The sequence below is a fragment of the Pygocentrus nattereri genome, chromosome 22, assembly GCF_015220715.1.
Source record: "Pygocentrus nattereri isolate fPygNat1 chromosome 22, fPygNat1.pri, whole genome shotgun sequence".
NCBI classification, from domain to species: Eukaryota; Metazoa; Chordata; class Actinopteri; order Characiformes; family Serrasalmidae; genus Pygocentrus; species Pygocentrus nattereri.
In genome coordinates this window covers 13698056-13716105 of record NC_051232.1, presented here as the reverse complement: position 1 = coordinate 13716105, position 18050 = coordinate 13698056, and the positions used below count along the sequence as shown (strand labels likewise).

Genomic DNA, 18050 nt, shown 5'->3' with positions numbered 1-18050 from the left:
AAAAGTGATAAATCTGACAAAATATGTTTTCTCTGGTCAACACCCTCTGTATACCTCTTTATTATGGATAGGTTTTAAACACACTATATTGCCAAAAGTATTTGCTCGCCTCTCTTCACATGCATATGAACTAGAGTGACATCCCGTTCTTAATCCATAGGATTTAATATTATGGTCCAGCCTTTGTAGCTATAACAACTCTTCTGGCAAGGCTTTCCACAAGGTTTAGGAGCGTGTTTATGGGAATTTTTGACCGCTCTTCCAGAAGCGCATTTGTGAAGTCACATGCTGATGTTGGACGAGATGGCCTGGCTCGCAGTCTCCGCTCTAATTCATCCCAAAGGTGTTCTGTTAGGTGGAGGTCAGGATTCTGTGCAGGCCAGTCAAGTTCTTCCACACCAAACCAGCTCATCCATGTCTTTATGGACCTTGCTTTGTGCGCTGGTGCGCAGTCATGTTGGAACAGGAAGGGGCCGTCCCCAAACTGAGTACAAAATTGTCCAAAATCTCTTGGTCTGCTGAAGCATTTAGTATCCTTTCACTGGAACTAAGGGGCCAAAACCAACACCTGTAAAACAACCCCACACCATAATCCCCCCTCCACCAAACTTTACACTTGGCACAATGCAGTCAGACAAGTACCGTTCTCCTGGCAACCACCAAACCTTATGTGCCTTATGTGCCTCAGCATCTGCTGACCCCACTCTGTCATTTTACAGTTGCTGTCGTTCCCAATCACTTCCACTTTGTTATACCACCGACAGTTGACTGTTGAATATTTAGTAGTGAGGAAATTATACAACTGAACTTGTTGCACAGGTGGTGTCTGATTACAGTACCACGCTGGAATTCACTGAGCTCCTGAGAGTGACCCATTCTTCTACTAATGTGTGTAGAAGCAGTCTGCAGGCCTAGGAGCTTGGTTTTATACACCTGTGGCCATGGAAGTGATTGGAACACCTGAATTCAATTATTTGGATGGGTGAGTGAATACTTCTGGCAATATAGTGCATGTGTTGGACCAAAACCTTTTTCAGAATTAAAACGGTGTCTTAGATACCAGGCAGTGTATTTATAACCATTTCATGTAATAACTTTCTGTGCGGGAGCTTTTAGAGAAGGATGTTTGGTTCCTGTGAACAGTTCTGGCTCAGCAGTTTTCTGTATAATGGAGGATTTCACACCAAACCACTCTGAGTGACTTTGTTTAGATTGAACCATTTTTACGAATTTTACCAATCAGTGGAATATTCTTTTAACTGCTTGGAATAAGGCTGGTAATGGTGTGCGGCAGTGGTTTATCTTTATAAAAGGAGTTTTAATCATTTTAATAAGGAACAGAACTGAACTGCACAGACATTGAGAAAACGCCTCCTGTTCCTGTAGAAGAGGACCATCTCTCTCACTTTGAGCCAGATGTAATATAATAGTCACATTTTTAAAAAGAATATGAATTAAAATAATTAAATATTTATTTAGCGATCAGTTATTGATCTCTGTGTTACTGAGCCCTGCTAAAGCCTGAGTAGACTGATAAACCAATGATCAGTTATTAATCTCAGTGTTACTGAACTCTGCTAAAGCCTGAGTGGACTGATAAACCAATGATCAGTTATTAATCTCAGTGTTACTGAGCTCTGCTAAAGCCTGAGTGGACTGATAAACCAATGATCAGTCATCAATCTCAGTGTTACTGAGCTCTGCTAAAGCCTGAGTGGACTGATAAACCAATGATCAGTCATCAATCTCAGTGTTACTGAGCTCTGCTAAAGCCTGAGTGGACTGAGTGGACTGAACTCTGCTAAAGTCTGAGTAGACTGATAAATCAATGTGTCGATGAGTCAGTTATTAATCTCAGTGTTTCTAAAGTCTTTTGAGGGAACTGAATGTTCTCTTTAGTAGTAGACAGTATAGCTTAGCTGAATTGTACTGGACTATTTATACCCACTTTATAATGAATTTTTCAAGACTTTTATTGGGATATGGTGAATTATTTGCTTAGTTCAGGAGGGCAGAGGGATTGTGGGAGCAGCAGTGGACTGAAGCAGGTGAAGAGACCCACAAATAATGTTTAAGCAAGTGAATGTTGCATGAAGCATATTAACAGAAGAATTACATGAAGAAACTCAACCAGTGACAGTGAGGAGCAAGATGTTTTTCCCATCTGCCTTATCACTATGTATTGTAAATGTGTTCTAAATGAATTCTGAGTATTTGACATTTTTATACATAATAAACGAATGCATTACTGAAGACACACAATCATTACTTTTACGGCATTTGGCTGACAAGCGACTTACAATTTGATCATTTTACATAGGTAGGCCAAGGCAGTGTTAGGAGTCTTGCCCAAGGACTCTTATGGGTGTAGTGTAGGGTGTTTGCCTAGGTGGGGATTGAACCCCAGTCTACAGTGTAAGAAATATTCAGGAGGGATTCAGCCACGTGTGTATAATTACATACTGGATAAACTTCACAGCTCACCCAGTGCACTTCGGCCCGAGTACAGTTATTAGGGAGGCTGACAGCAGCGAACACGGAGCAGTGCGGTACCGGTGTTGAACAGTAGGGGGCTGTACGCTGTTTCTCCGGCAGTTTCTATCTGAAATTAAAGGAAGGAGCTGCTCGCGCGTTTCCGTTGTGTGTAGCGCGGTGTGTGTGACTTTCTTCTGTTTCTTCATTTAAAAAAAAACACTTTTCAGCCATATCTCATCCCGCTTCATATTAAAACCCGAAAGCGAGAGGAACGCCGCCAGAATGACGGAGGTACGGAGAGTCTTTTTCTCGGCTTTAAACAGCTTCACTCAGATAAGCTGCCTTAACTCGGCGCCTGCACCGTCTGTGCGTCTCGCTGCTCGTTTGTCAATATTTGTGTGTATTTGGGTGTGAGTGGCTTGTACGTTTAAAAAGGTAATTCCAGCGGTTTTTCCAAAATTAAGCATAGCTAATTCCGTCGTTGGGATGTAAACAAAGTCGTTTGGTGTGAAGTGGTTCGTTGTTGAAAGTCGGATGTCTTTAAAGTGGTGGTGATCTGAACCAGGGGTCGCAGTGTCTGCCACACAAATACAGTTAGACCCTTTATTTACTTACTTTATAAACCCACCAATGAACGTACACCTATGTTCTGACTTTTATATGTAATGCTGATGAAAGTTTAGGTCGACGCCTTCTCACAATTATCGCAGACGTTTTTCTATGGTTTTCATGATTTAGGTCAATAAATGAATGATGGCTTTTAAACAAGCATGTAGCTGTTGTCAGGGTTAGTTGGGGCCCAGGCCTAAGCTGTAGACCTGCCTACCTGAATGGACCAGGTAAGTGTAGAGAGAGGATGTGCCTGTAACTGTTTGTGTGTGCCTTGCTGTGTTGATATGTACATGTTTTCTCTGTAGGAGGTGCAGAAGCACTCTGTCCATACACTGCTCTTCAGGTCACTGAAGAGGACTCATGACATGTTTGTGTCTGACCACGCTAAGCCAGTGTCCCTGGACGAAAAGAGGTGAGTCCAGCAGGCGTCATTAACAGCCAGAGTTTAGCACAGATTAGAGATTTCCTGTTTAACACACCTGCTAAACTTTGGGTCAGTCTCATGTAGGTTTCATCTTAGTTTTGTGGATCACTTTTTACTGGGATGTGCATCACCATGGCAACGTCTGCACACCTGTCCTGCTCCTGGGCTGGTTAAGGTTTTTGCATCATAGTCAGCTCTTGGACTGATGAATACAGGTCCTAACTCCTGACCAGTTAGTACTGAGCATCTGACCATTCAGGGAATATGACCAGTCACAGCTGATCTTTTGATCATTTGTGGACAAGCACCTGATCAGACGGGACCTAGATCCTAAGCAATCAAGGCTGAGCTTCTACCAAATCAAAGACATCCTTCTGATCAGTCAGGGTTAGCTTTCTTACCAGGACAAGGTCAGGACCAAGCTTTTTTTTGACTGATCTCTTGAAAAATCAAAGATGACCTTCTGACTAATCAAGACAGAGCCCCTGACCAATTAATGAATACCAAACAAAGAGTTATGGGCTTATTTGAAATCAGATTGCTGGAACTCACCATTGATTTTTATGTTTTATTAGTCACAAGGTGAAGATGCTGGTGAAGCTGAGGACTGAGTACGGTCCAGTCTTACACATGCCTGTTCTGAAAGAAGTCAGAGGAAAACCTCTCAACCCCTCTGACCCCATTGACAGCTCAGGATACCTGCCGGCCGGTGAGTGACACTGTCCTTCCAAATAATGTAACTGCTGAATCTGGAAGAGCCGGAATTTATAACACTGCTGAGTTTATGTGAACAGTTTCCTGTAGAAACAGGCTGAGTTGTAAATAGAGCCTTCTGTAAAACTTGGAAATAACTTAATTAGTGGATTCATTCATTATTTAACAATAAACTAAAATTAAACATTATACATATTCTTTAATATTATTTAAGCTCTTTAAATTCATAGCCCTTTGTAGTTGTTTGGCAACCCTCTTTCCCAAAGCGCTGATTATTACCTTTGGAACATTCTCTTCTCCTTACTTAGTGTTAATGAATGTCAGTATTAGGGCTGCAACAAACCACTGATTTCATAGTTTAATAATCTATCGATTAATGAAATGATTAATCGATTATTCAGATTGTGAATCACCACATTACCAGATCACTTTGATGTAGCTTTTAAATATAGCTTGAGGTTGTTTTATGCCTTTGCTAACTAACATTGCAGACAATATAGATGAACTTTACTGCTAATACAAAAGATCAATACTCCAGTGTTTTTCCTGTCAAAATGTATAACCAAGGATGTGCGAAGTAGCAGCAGTAAGCTATAACAAAGCTAAATCATTTTTTCTTTAATCTAGTAAATAAAAAAATAATTCTAAATGTGCATATTAAATTTAAACAGTGCAGTCTGTGCTCTGCTGTCTGTCTGCATTTTGCTGCAAGTGAATGTAAAGTCACAGGTCTTTATTGAATCAGAGGAAAGTCCGCACCTCTCTGTCAGAGGAGGCGCGCTGTGACGGAGCGGAGGGGAAAGTGGCGAACTTCTCTATGAGCGCTTAAATTGCTAGACAGCTGGACCCTCTGTCCAGCTGCCCTGTGTGTTCACGGAGAACTGCCTCCTTTTCCTGTTAGCGAGTGGAGCTAAACGTTTGTGGAGAACTGAGACCCGTTGGCCATCGCTCTCCTGTGTTCGCCGAGTTTGACCGCGCCGGCAGCCTCGATGCCGATGCAGCGTTTAAAAGTGTAAACGTCCATCCATCCATCCATCCATTATCTTCCGCTTGTCCGGGGTTCGGGTCGCGGGGGCAGCATCCTAAGCAATGAAGCCCAGACCTCCCTTTCCCCAGCCACTTCCACCAGCTCTCCAAGGGGGATTCCGAGGCGCTCCCAGGCCAGCTGGGCGATATAGTCGCGCCAGCGTGTCCTGGGTCTTCCCCGGGGTCTCCTCCCAGGTAGACTCGCCTGTGACACCTCCCAAGGGAGGCGTCCAGGAGGCATCCTAACCAGATGCCCGAACCACCTCAGCTGGCTCCTCTCGACGTGAAGAAGCAGCGGCTCTACTCTGAGTCCCTCCCGGATGACTGAACTTCTCACCCTATCTCTAAGGGAGAGTCCAGACACCCTGCGGAGGAAACTCATTTCGGCCGCTTGTATTCGCGATCTTATTCTTTCGGTCATTACCCAAAGCTCATGACCATAGGTGAGGGTGGGAACGTAGATCGACCGGTAAATCGAGAGCCTTGCCTTATGGCTCAGCTCTTTCTTTACCACAACAGACCGGTAAAGAGCCCGCATCACTGCTGACCCAGCACCAATCCGCCTGTCAATCTCCCGCTCCCTTGTACCATCACTTGTGAACAAGACCCCGAGATACTTGACCTCCTACACTTGAGGCAAGAGCCTATCCCCGACCCAGAGAGGGCTCTCCACCCTTTTCCGCCTGAGAACCATGGTCTCGGATTTAGAGTGTAAACGTTGTCTGGAAAATGAACAGAGTCGCTGTGAATAACAGTTACTTGCTTCTCTGTTCAAACTCCATTAGCGACACCAGAGAAGCTGCATTTCTGCTCACGGCAGGAAATAGGACGGCTTTTGACATTAGCCAGTGAGCTCGCCAACGCAGCTATCGCCGCGTCCCAAACCACACACTTCTGTACTTCACACACTGCACTAATGAGTGCACCTCTAATGGTATACGCGCTGTTTCTACTCACTATTTAGTGAGCTAGTATGCGATTTGGGACGTAATTTAGAGTAATTTACCAAGATGAATCCTCTTCAGATACTCCAACATGGATTATGTGCTCTCATGCCAGCCAAGGCCCGCTTTACAAATAGCACAACTGACAACTTTTCCCCCTGAGTTTAGCTCCCGCGCTTTGAGGATTTTGTTCTTGACATTAACATCGCACTGTTGTCAAGTCCCCAGTAAGCGTCAATGTCAAAACGTTTCTAGTGAGTGCAACAAATATGCGCATAGGTGAGGGTGGGAACGTAGATCGACCGGTAAATCGAGAGCCTTGCCTTATGGCTCAGCTCTTTCTTTACCACAACAGACCGGTAAAGAGCCCGCATCACTGCTGACCCAGCACCAATCCGCCTGTCAATCTCCCGCTCCCTTGCACCATCACTCGGGAACAAGACCCCGAGATACTTGAACTCCTCCACTTGAGGCAAGAGCCTATCCCCGACCCAGACTACTAAATTAGTTGGCAACTAATTTGGTCATCGATTTTAGTCCACCAAGTTGAATAACCGTTGCACCCCAGTCAGTATCAATTCAAAGTAAAGCAAAGTTTGAGTCCATTTTTCCTAAGTGCTGCTGCTCTATATTAAGGGTCTGTTTTTGTTAACCAGGCAGAAGCGTTTCCAGAAAGAAAACTTAGTTTATTATCAATTAGTTCTTAACTGTTCTCACAGGTAAAAAGAAAAAGGGTCTATATAATAGATTAATGATTTTAATAATGGCAATTCAAAAGGTACCATTCATCTCTTAATCCATATTTGGAAACTAATCCATAAAAGTAGCCCATTTTAAATTTGTCATGAAAACCAAAACATTGACATGTACCTGTTCAGCCTATGGTAGTTAAGCTCTACCTTTGCACATTGAAATTATAAGAAGTGTTCCAGTATTTTTAAATGGAGCACAGTACAGGGCAGAGCTCATTTACATATGCTAGTCCTGAACAGTAACAGAAGCAGTTTAATTCTTAGGGATTTTTTTTTTATACAGATGATGCAGAATATCTCATCACAGGAACCCATCCATACCCACCCGCACCAGGTACGTCCTAAACATTGTCAGAAACCTTTAATCAGGCATACTTATGCTTATTAAACTGAAGCTTTTAGTGCAACAAAGTTTAGTGTTTTCATGCATTATTTTGTTTTATATTTTATAAGATCTGTGGCTGATTTTAGAACTAAGCTCATTCTGGCATGTTAAATCAGGCACAATATTAAGTGGAGTGTAGTGTACATGTGTTAATGTTGTAGTGTAGATAAGATGTGTAGGTGATAACACATTATAGAGTGTTAATGACATAGCTGTGTAATCTGTAGTACATTTGTAATACTATCATTTATTTATATATAATAACATATATATGACCTAAATAATGAAATCAAAGAAATCGGGACACAGGATTTGAGTTGGCTTGCAGTTTTTGTCAAATTCTACAGATTTTCTATCAGTCATGTCCATATTTCTATTAGGATTAAGTTAACAGTTACAATGTTGTTTAGGTGTGGCCCTCACAGCGGACACTCAGCTGCAGAAAATGCCCAGTGAAGCTGGAGTTCAGTCTATGGCTCTAGCTCTGCCTCCATCTCAAGCAAGGTAAGCATACACAAACTTGATACTTATAAAAGCATGACTAGCCCCACCCCTTTTTACTTGAAGTGAAGGCGATCAGTCAAGACATGTTTGCTTCTTCAGTTTTAGCACTGGAGCTACGAGTGCTATGAGGCTAATGTAGCAGAAAGGCACTGAAAGTACATACCCCACCAGATAGCCTGGTGCTAACTGCCTCAAGTTGTGCATCAGTTCCCTTAATTTTGTAGCTAGAGAGCTGGTGCTGATTGTGATCCTGTATTATTGATTCAGATTTATTTAAGTTAGGGGTGTGTGTGTGTGTGTGTGTGTGTGTGTGTGTGTGTGTGTGTGTGTGTGTGTTGACCACTGAAGATATCTTTTTAATGTGTGAGCACTTGCTCTTGTTGCTTTATAGACAGGATGCGGTTCGTACTGCAGCCAGTGTTGGAGACATCCACAGACATGCTGGAGGAGCTGAGCGATCCCAGCCTCCACAACACACCCTGGTGAGGAGAATGCATCTGCTCATTCAGGGGTGTAGTTTTTATTTCAGAATTGAAGATCACTATAAATTGGAACATAGCTTTACAATGGAGCTGGATGAACTATAATCATGGAATTGATTGTAACATAAACATCTAAGAAATGTAAACATTGGGAGTAGCATAGCAGTCGCAATGATTGTATCAAACCATGAAACTGGGAGTAATGTAACCATGGAAGTAATTGTTTGGTAACTAAATTTGTAACCATGGAATTGGGTGGTAATGGGTGTTGCCTGATGATGAAAGTAGGTGTAGCATAGGCAAGGGCAGTGCATCTTTCTACATATGTATAGATGTACTTCAGATTAATTTTAATCAGTTAGCTTGTTATTCTTTTTCTGCTATCCTGGGATGGGGTCGGGGTCGTAGGGAAAAGTTATTGTTGTTCTCTTTTTCACTGTCAGTGTTTTCACTGTCCTCTTCCAGGCTCTAATGGAAGGAGGAGGAATGAAGAATACAGCTCTGGTTCCCAGGAAAGCTCCGACCATGCCCAAACCACAGTGGCACCCACCATGGAAACTCTACCGGGTGAGCAGCAATTGCACAATCACATACGAGAGAGCACACCCCATATAACAACAGAATGCAATGATGTGCAAATCATCTAAACTCTGTATTTAATTTAAAGTACAACAAAGGCAACATATCAGATATTGAAACTGAGAAATTTTGTTTCCTTAAAAATATATACCCATATTAAATTGAATGCCAGGGACGTTTCAGAAAACGTTTTGACAAAAACATGTTTTCCACTGTGTTGCGTCACGTTTTATTTGCAGACAGGCCAGTTTAACACCCAGACTCATTTACTACAGAGTTGTGCTGTGGTAATTTGTGCAGACTGTGTTTGTCAGTGTCTTGCTGAAATAAGCAAGAGCTTCCCTGAAAAAGACGATATCTAGAAGGCAGCATATGTTACTCCAAAACCTGTATGTATCATTCAGCATTAATGGTGCCTTCACAGATGTGCAAGTCACCCATGCCATGGCCACTATTGCACTCCCATATCTTCATGGATGCTGGCTGGTAAACTGAGCTGACATCACGCTGGATGGTCCCTCTCCTCTTTAGTCCAGAGAACGGAGCGCACATGATTTCCGAAATGAATTTCAAGTTTTTATTAATTGGACCAAAGAACATTTTTCCATTTTACCTCAGTCCCTCTTAAATTAGCTCTTGCTTAGAAAAGGTGGCAGTGTTTTTGCATCTTGTTTCTATATAGTTTCTTTTTTGCATGGATGAAATCCCAAAGTTCTTTGCTTTTTTACATTGAGATGTTATTCTTGTCATTCTGTTTGCCTGCACAGTCTTTCAGAGTGGTGAGCCCCTCCCAAGTCATTACTTCTGAAAGACTCCTTTAATGCTCCTTTAATACATAATCATACTCAACCTTTTTTGAAACATGTTGCTGGCATCAAATTCAAAATGGGCATATATTTTTGTTTTATTAAAAACGATAACATTTCGCAGTGTCCGCAAGCAAGCAGTTTTATATAGTGCTTTTTACAACAGGTGTTGTCACAAAGCAGCTTTACAGAACAATCAGCATTACAGAAAGAAAATCTGGGTCCAAGCCCCAGTGAATAAGCCAGTAACGACAGTGGCAAGGAAAAAAACTCGCTATGCCTAATCGTCAGCATTTTAACATGTTGTCTTTGCACTATTTTCAGTTAAAGATGATGTCTAAATAATTATTATTGGATTTTGTTTTGATTTACATTTTGCACAGTATCCTAACTTTTTTGGTAACGGAGTTGTAAATTCCTGTCCCCTCAGTCTTCTCAATACGTTGTTTCTTGCAACCCATAGCATTAATCCTGTAGGTTTTGTGTAGCTCTGTGTGGTTTTGATGGCTGTGTTTGTTCTAGGTTATCAGTGGTCATCTGGGGTGGGTGAGGTCTATTGCAGTGGAGCCTGGAAATCAGTGGTTCGTCACTGGATCTGCAGACAGAACTATAAAGGTGTGTCTTTCTGCTGCATGTAGGACATTCTAAATAACTGATAGTAGTTACTGAATCACTCATATGTATATAATTCATAGTAGATACTGAATAATTGATGGAAGCTGCATAAATCGCAATACATACTGGATAATACATAATACTAAATTATAAACATGAAGATTAATAGCATTTATGAACATGTACTTAATGTCAAGTGTTTTCAGATGTGAATGCATATATATTTGTAGAGAGCAGTGTAGTTTATGTGTATGGTGTTGAGATTTAGGGACTGTTTTTCAGATTTGGGATTTGGCCAGTGGTAAGCTGAAGCTGTCTCTGACTGGTCACATCAGCACAGTGAGAGGTGTGGCAGTCAGCTCACGCAGCCCGTACCTGTTCTCATGTGGAGAGGACAAACAGGTCAAATGCTGGGATCTGGAGTACAATAAGGTACTAATACAAATGCACAGGCTGAGAATGGAGGGACGAGATATTATTTACATCATTAGAGGTAGCAGCACCCACGAGACAGATAGTTTTATACAATAATATAGACAAATACAGATGATGGGCATAGACAAATGGGTAGATGGCCAATAGATGGATTGTTTTGTCTTTTTTTAATTGATCACTAAGGGAGGATTTATTATTATTTTAATTCTTGCAGATCAGATGGAACTTTTTGCTGAATGACTTCATTAATTATTATTCAAACATAAACACAAATTATGTGAATTATTCTTTATTAAACATTGTCAATTTAGTGCAGGAAATGCAATTATTGCTGGTATTGAATGAAAAATCTTTCATTTTTCATTAATTTAGGCAGAATATGTAAGACATCTTTAATAAATAAATGATAAAACATCTTTAAAATAATAAAACATCTTAAAAAAGTAAGCTATATAAGTAAGCATGAATTCATCTGGCACCTTTAGTCAGAGAACAAAATCTTTATACCTATTCTTAAGCATGGCAGTGTAAAAAAATTAGGTATTTTTCAAGAAGTCTAATTATAATTATGCAAATTAAACTAGGTTGTATTTGTAGTTGTTTTGTAGATTTCCTCTCGTTGTTTGTTTATAGCCATATATACAGGTTGTTTTTTATTTCTGCAGGTAATCCGGCACTACCACGGTCACCTGAGTGCTGTTTATGACCTGGACCTTCATCCCACCATTGACGTTTTGGTGACGTGCAGTCGAGATGCTACAGCCAGAGTGAGTCCCCCAAATACCTTGTTTTACTCCGAATGTGCAAAATTAGCCTGAAATAGATAAAGCAAAGTCACGGGAGCAGTTCACGAAGCACTTCTAAGTTTAGCCCTGTAATGTAAGCTCGAAGTCAGGACTGTCCAATAATAAATGTCCCTAATCTGTTCTGCTATTGGACCTGCTTGATTTTAGGCTTAACTTGCATAGCTAACTGAATAATCCTGCTTGGTAAATCAATTGGTAGACCTGGGAGGAGAATTTGCCTTTGAACTAGAGTGCTTAGCAAGGAGAATCATTCAACCTCAGTAATGTTTGTTTGTTTTGTAGGTTTGGGACATAAGAACCAAAGCAAATGTCCATACTCTGACTGGACACACTAACACGGTTGCCACAGTGAAGTGTCAGAATTCTGAACCTCAGATCATTACAGGTAAGACGTTGCCATCTCTTTATATGGATCAACTCGCACACTACAGCACAGTTATTTATTAGAAATACTGTATCAGTCATATCTAAACAACACAGAGCAGCATGTTTGTGCTTGAAAAGACTTTCATTATATGAGAACCGTTAAAGGGCACATGTTATTGATTTATTTAAATAAAGGAGCTTGAAGTAATATATTCATGTTAAAATTTTGATATGTACTGTTCACCCCACAGAACATGTGGTCTATATATGGAACTTTGCTGCACAGACAGCAAAGTTTCTATACTTTCATTTAGAGGTTACAAGGCGTGTTTTCTCTCTTGAGTGCTTTTGAAAAATGTTTGTCAAGAATGGACTGTGACTGTTTTTGGTACATAAACCCACACAAAGGAGTGTAAATAAGTTGAAATGTAGGATACATTTTGATAATGACTTGCTAAAAAGAATAGTAACTATTTTAGAGAACTGTTTGGACAGTGATGGAATGTAGATCTGCATTAACGACTTTTACATTTGGAATAAAAAAAAAATTTTTGGACAAAAAAATCTGCATACTTTATTGATTACATAGTTTTATGACTTTATTGTAATTATAATCAATTCTGACATTCCAGAATCGATGCAGTTAAGCTGCCACTTTCAGATTAATGCCATACAGTGCAGTTTTGCACCAAAGGACTAAAGATATAAGATTATTTCCAAACGGTTTAAGGATTCCTCTGTAGGACTGCATATTGTAATGGTACTACTTTTTTTTTTTCTTTCTTTTGTAAAAACAATCTCAATATTTATTGCCTAAACCAGAAGTCAGTGTGACATAATGAAAGTGAGTATAACAGCTTGCCAGAGTGAAATGCTAAAGATTAGTTAGGAAATGAAGGCAGCGGTTAATTTAGACTCAACGCTGATGAGAGACTACTTAGGCATGTTTGGTATTTGGGCAGTTTACTTGTTTATTAATTAAACATAGCACATAACTGTTTTTCCTATTATTGTTGTTGTGCTGCAGGGAGCCACGACACCACGATCCGATTGTGGGATCTGATAGCTGGAAAGACAAGAGCCACACTGACTAATCACAAGAAATCTGTCCGAGCTGTCGTTCTGCATCCGCGACAGTAAGCTCCCAAAAAGATTTTCTTCTTTAATTGTAAAGTGATTCATGATTAAACTCCCTGTAAGTCATTATTACTGGCTTGTGAATAAAGTGACCCTGACCAATCTTTCTTGCTGTTTTAGATACACTTTTGCTTCAGGCTCCCCAGACAACATCAAGCAGTGGAAATTTCCAGATGGAAACTTCATTCAGAATCTCTCCGGACACAACGCAATCATCAACACACTCGCTGTCAACTCTGATGGTGTGCTGGTTTCTGGAGGTTAGCATTTTCTGCATTTTTCAACCCTTCACACTTTTTATTGCTTTGAATGGAGAACAGAAGATTCCTCATTGCAGAGATAGATAAATGCATACTTTTTAGGGCTGTGACAGTACAGTGCATCACATTAGTCCTAATATATTTGCAGTTACATTTATGCCTGTAGTGTAGTAAGGCAGTGGATTTACCAACACTAAATATGTGTCAAATTTTGGAGTTATGTGTGCATATATCATCTATGACGGTAGTTTTTGCTATTGTCGCCCCATGATAGACTGCAGGCTTGAGAGTTGGCATATTTTACATAATATCTCAAAATATTTTGACAGTGCTAAATATTTATTACTATGGATAACATTTTGATAACACTCTTTTCCCTCTTCTGTTCTTATGTATTCTTTTTCTTCTGGTTTCCCCTTTTAACTCTCTGTCTATCTCTCTGTCCCCCCTTCAGCTGATAATGGTACAGTCCACCTGTGGGACTGGAGGACGGGTTATAATTTCCAGCGGATCCATGCAGTGGTCCAGCCTGGCTCTCTGGACAGCGAGTCCGGAATCTTCGCATGCGTGTTTGACCACTCAGAGAGCCGCCTCATCACCGCCGAAGCCGACAAAACCATCAAAGTGTACAAGGAGGACGACACAGCGGTGAGTCACAGCTTTCACCATCACACAAAGAGGTGTTTTAGCAGTGTTTAACAGGTGTTTTCAACAAATTAATTGTTGTTAATTTTGTTTCAGACTGAGGAAACCCACCCGATCAACTGGAAGCCGGAGATTATCAAGAGAAAGCGATTTTAAAGTCTTCAGCTTTGTTTTGTGGTGTTCGCTGTTTTCTGTTGACAAGACACACCTGCTGCCCTGTATTCACCCCTAAATGCATTAGCATTGTTGCAGTAACATTTTAAAGGGAATTCAGCTGTTCTTTCAAAATGTCTGCAGTGGTGGAGACGTAAACAAAGTCATTCAGAGTGGTTTGATGTGAAATGGTTTAATGCAGAGACTCAAATGTCTTTACAGTGGTGGTGATGGGAACCAGGGGTCACAAGGTCTACAACACAAACACAGATATTTTATTTACTGTCCAAAACCACCAGTGAACCCACGCGTGTCTTCTGACTTTTTATATGCAATGTTGATGAAAGTAAAAAAGTGTTTAGCAATAGCTTTAAAACCTTTCCACCGTGATTTACACATAAAACCAGTGTCTCAGATATCAGGCAGTGTATTTATAAACATTTTGAACAATAAAGTTCGGTGATGAAGCTTTGAGGTGGACGTCTTGATCCTATCACCACCACTCACACACATTTCATACTAAACCATACTGAATGATTTTTTTTTTTTTTAAAACATCTCAGCGATTAGTTAAGCATGTATTTTGGGGAAAAAACCTTTTAATGAACATCATGAATTTTGGGACTAGAATCACTACAATCTTGGTTGTAGTGATCGAAATGAAACATCTTTCCAGAACATTTTACTCAACATAGCATTTGCAAGTAATCTGTGAATTAGATAGTGTCTGGTGTGTCTTCCAGAAGGTTTTTCTGAATGTTTTCTGTGGGCTAAGCAGGTATTTCTCCATTTGTCTGTTCTGGCTTTTAGGCTAAATTACACAAAAAATGCTTTTCATGGTTTGTAAATACGTTTTCTGGCTCCTGTGTTTCAGGCCTAGCAAAGCGGTTGAAATATGAACTTTCCTTGGGTTCATGTTTATTACCATTTCTTTTCAAAGGGAGCCGTTAAAACCTGTCCAGTGCCAGTTGGATGATGTGGTGTTTGTAGAATTGGCTTTGCTACTCATGGCATTTATCATGAATGCAGCATTTTGTAAAATAAAGACCCAGAAATCACTGTCTGTTTAGTGATTCAGCCTATATAAATAATGATGGTAATAACAGGTAAGGTGAGAAACAAAGAAAGTATAATGGAACACAAGATAAAGCCATTAAGTAAGTTATTTGTTGTGTTTGAGAGGAGATTAGATACAACTTAATCCACTGAACTGTTTAAACTGGAGTTTAAAAACCAACTTCTAAGGCGGAGCTGTGAGGTGCGAAGAAATGCTGCTATAGATTTCTGTGAAAAACAGCAGAGAGAAGCTGGAAGAATGGAAACTGCAAAATGTCTGAGAAAATGATTTTAGTTAATTAACATTTATTTGCTCAAAAAAAAAAACAACTTTAGAATTAACATAGTAAAGAAATAAACCAATAAACAGTTGTGTAGTTGTGTGTACCATTTCCAATTAGCTATACTTAAAATATACCAACCAACAAAATATCAGCCAACAGTTCCTTTCAGTGCACCCTTTTTTTAATATATATATATATATATATAAAATATATATATATATTTATATATAAATTTATACACACACACACACACACACACACACATATACTGCTCAAACAATAAAGGGAACACTCAAATAACACATCCCAGATCTGAATGAATGAAATATTCTCATTGAATACTTTGTTCTGTACAAAGTTGAATGTGCTGACAACAAAATCAAATTTATTAACCATTGGAGGCCTGGATTTGGAGTCACACACAAAATTAAAGTGGATAAACACACTACAGGCTGATCCAACTTTGATGTAATGTCCTTAAAACAAGTCAAAATGAGGCTCAGTATTGTGTGTGGCCTCCACGTGCCTATATGACCTCCCTACAACGCCTGGGCATGCTCCTGATGAGGTGGCAGATGGTCTCCTGAGGGATCTCCTCCCAGACCTGGACTAAAGCATCCGCCAACTCCTGGACAGTCTGGTGCAACGTGGCGTTGGAGGATGGAGCGAGATATGATGTCCCAGATGTGCTCAATCGGATTCAGGTCTGGGGAACGGGCAGGCCAGTCCATAGCTTCAATGCCTTCATCTTGCAGGAACTGCTGACACACTCCAGCCACATGAGGTCTAGCATTGTCCTGCATTAGGAGGAACCCAGGGCCAACCGCACCAGCATATGGTCTCACAAGGGGTCTGAGGATCTCATCTCTGTACCTAATGGCAGTCAGGCTACATCTGGCGAGCACATGGAGGGCTGTGCGGCCCTCCAAAGAAATGCCACCCCACACCATTACTGACCCACTGCCAAACCGGTCATGCTGAAGGATGTTGCAGGCAGCAGATCGCTCTCCACAGTGTCTCCAGACTGTCACGTCTGTCACATGCGCTCAGTGTGAACCTGCTTTCATCTGTGAACAGCACAGGGCGCCAGTGGCGAATTTGCCAATCCTGGTGTTCTCTAGCAAATGCCAAGCGTCCTGCACGGAGTTGGGCTGTGAGCACAAACCCCATCTGTGGATGTCGGGCCCTCATACCATCCTCATGGAGTCGGTTATTAACCATTTGTGCAGACACATGCACATGTGTGGCCTGCTGGAGGTCATTTTGCAGGGCTCTGGCAGTGCTCCTCCTGTTCCTCCTTGCACAAAGGCGGAGGTAGCGGTCCTGCTGCTGGGTTGTTGCCCTCCTACGGCCTCCTCCACGGCTCCTGGTGTACTGGCCTATCTCCTGGTAGTGCCTCCAGCCTCCAGCCACACTGGACGCTGACACTCTGGACACTCTGGACGCTGACAGACACAGCAAACCTTCTTGCCACAGTTCGCATTGATGTGCCATCCTGGATGAGCTGCACCACCTGAGCCACTTGTGTGGGTAGAGATTGACGGTTTGGTGCTGGGTCAGCAGTGATGCAGGCTCTTTAACGTCTGTTGTGGTAAAGAAAGAGCTGAGCCATAAGGCAAGGCTCTCGATTTACTGGTCGATCTATGTTCCCAAGGAATGAGTTTCCTCCGCAGGGTGTCTGGACTCTCCCTTAGAGATAGGGTGAGAATTTCGGTCATCCAGGAGGGACTCGGAGTAGAGCCGCTGCTTCTCCACGTCGAGAGGAGCCAGTTGAGGTGGTTCGGGCATCTTGTTAGGATGCCTCCTGGACGCCTCCCTTGGGAGGTGTCACAGGCAAGTCCACCCGGGAGGAGACCCCGGGGAAGACCCAGGACACGCTGGCGTGACTATATCGCCCAGCTGGCACGGGAGTGCCTCGGATTCCCCCCCAGGGAGCTAGTGGAAGTGGCTGGGGAAAGGGAGGTCTGGGCCTCATTGCTTAGGATGCTGCCCCCGCGACCCGAACCCTGGAGAAGATGATGGATGGATGGACTAGCAGGGGATTTAACAAATTTTTTCAGCCAAATCAGTTTGAATGTCCCATTCATAAATTCAAAGTCTATTGCTTTTAACCCACCTTCAGAGAACTCTTTAACAGTGATAGCTCTTTTAATATAGCGAGTTCGATTCTTCCAAATAAAGTTGAAATTAAGCTGGTTCACAGATCTACCAAAGACTGGGCTGAGTGCTATTGCAGATGCAGGATGAACACCTCTGGATATGCTTTCCATTTTAGTGAAATAGGTCCGACCAAAGATAGATAAATCCCTCTGCAACCAAGCATTTCGTTTGTTTTTACATTCGCCTATATTTTTTTTTTAATTAAGTAGCTCATGTTCTTTCATATCATTAGTTATGTAGACACCCAGGTATTTTACCACAGTTTTGACAGGTATTTTATAAATGAAGTGTTGTGCCTGCTCATGGATTGATGGTAGTTTTCATTTTTGGATGTTAAGGAATAGTCTAGATGCCTTGGAAAAGTGTTCAATTTTCTGAATGGCAACAGAAATTTGATGTTCATCCTTGAGCAGCAAAGTCGTGTCATCAG

At 41.4% G+C, this 18050-nt stretch overlaps 1 protein-coding gene across 1 annotated transcript; it reads left to right on the top strand.

The window, feature by feature from the left end:
• The first annotated feature begins 2603 nt into the window (after window positions 1–2603).
• On the top strand, window positions 2604–15179 carry plrg1 (pleiotropic regulator 1). Its single transcript, XM_017713525.2, has 15 exons — window positions 2604–2766; window positions 3393–3499; window positions 4087–4220; window positions 7231–7281; window positions 7743–7836; window positions 8228–8318; window positions 8784–8885; window positions 10226–10318; window positions 10601–10750; window positions 11419–11520; window positions 11842–11944; window positions 12953–13061; window positions 13183–13322; window positions 13777–13970; window positions 14064–15179. Exons 1-15 carry the CDS (start codon window positions 2758–2760, stop codon window positions 14121–14123), a joined length of 1539 nt encoding a protein of 512 aa, XP_017569014.1. The 5' UTR covers window positions 2604–2757; the 3' UTR covers window positions 14124–15179.
• Window positions 15180–18050: the final 2871 nt, after the last annotated feature.

What these genes read in the sequence shown, in the direction of transcription:
- plrg1 (XM_017713525.2), top strand. An exon ending in TCCATACCCACCCGCACCAG is followed by an intron (nt 7,282 to 7,742) that starts GTACGTCCTAAA and finishes AATGTTGTTTAG; the next exon opens with GTGTGGCCCTCACAGCGGAC. An exon ending in AGCCTCCACAACACACCCTG is followed by an intron (nt 8,319 to 8,783) that starts GTGAGGAGAATG and finishes GTCCTCTTCCAG; the next exon opens with GCTCTAATGGAAGGAGGAGG.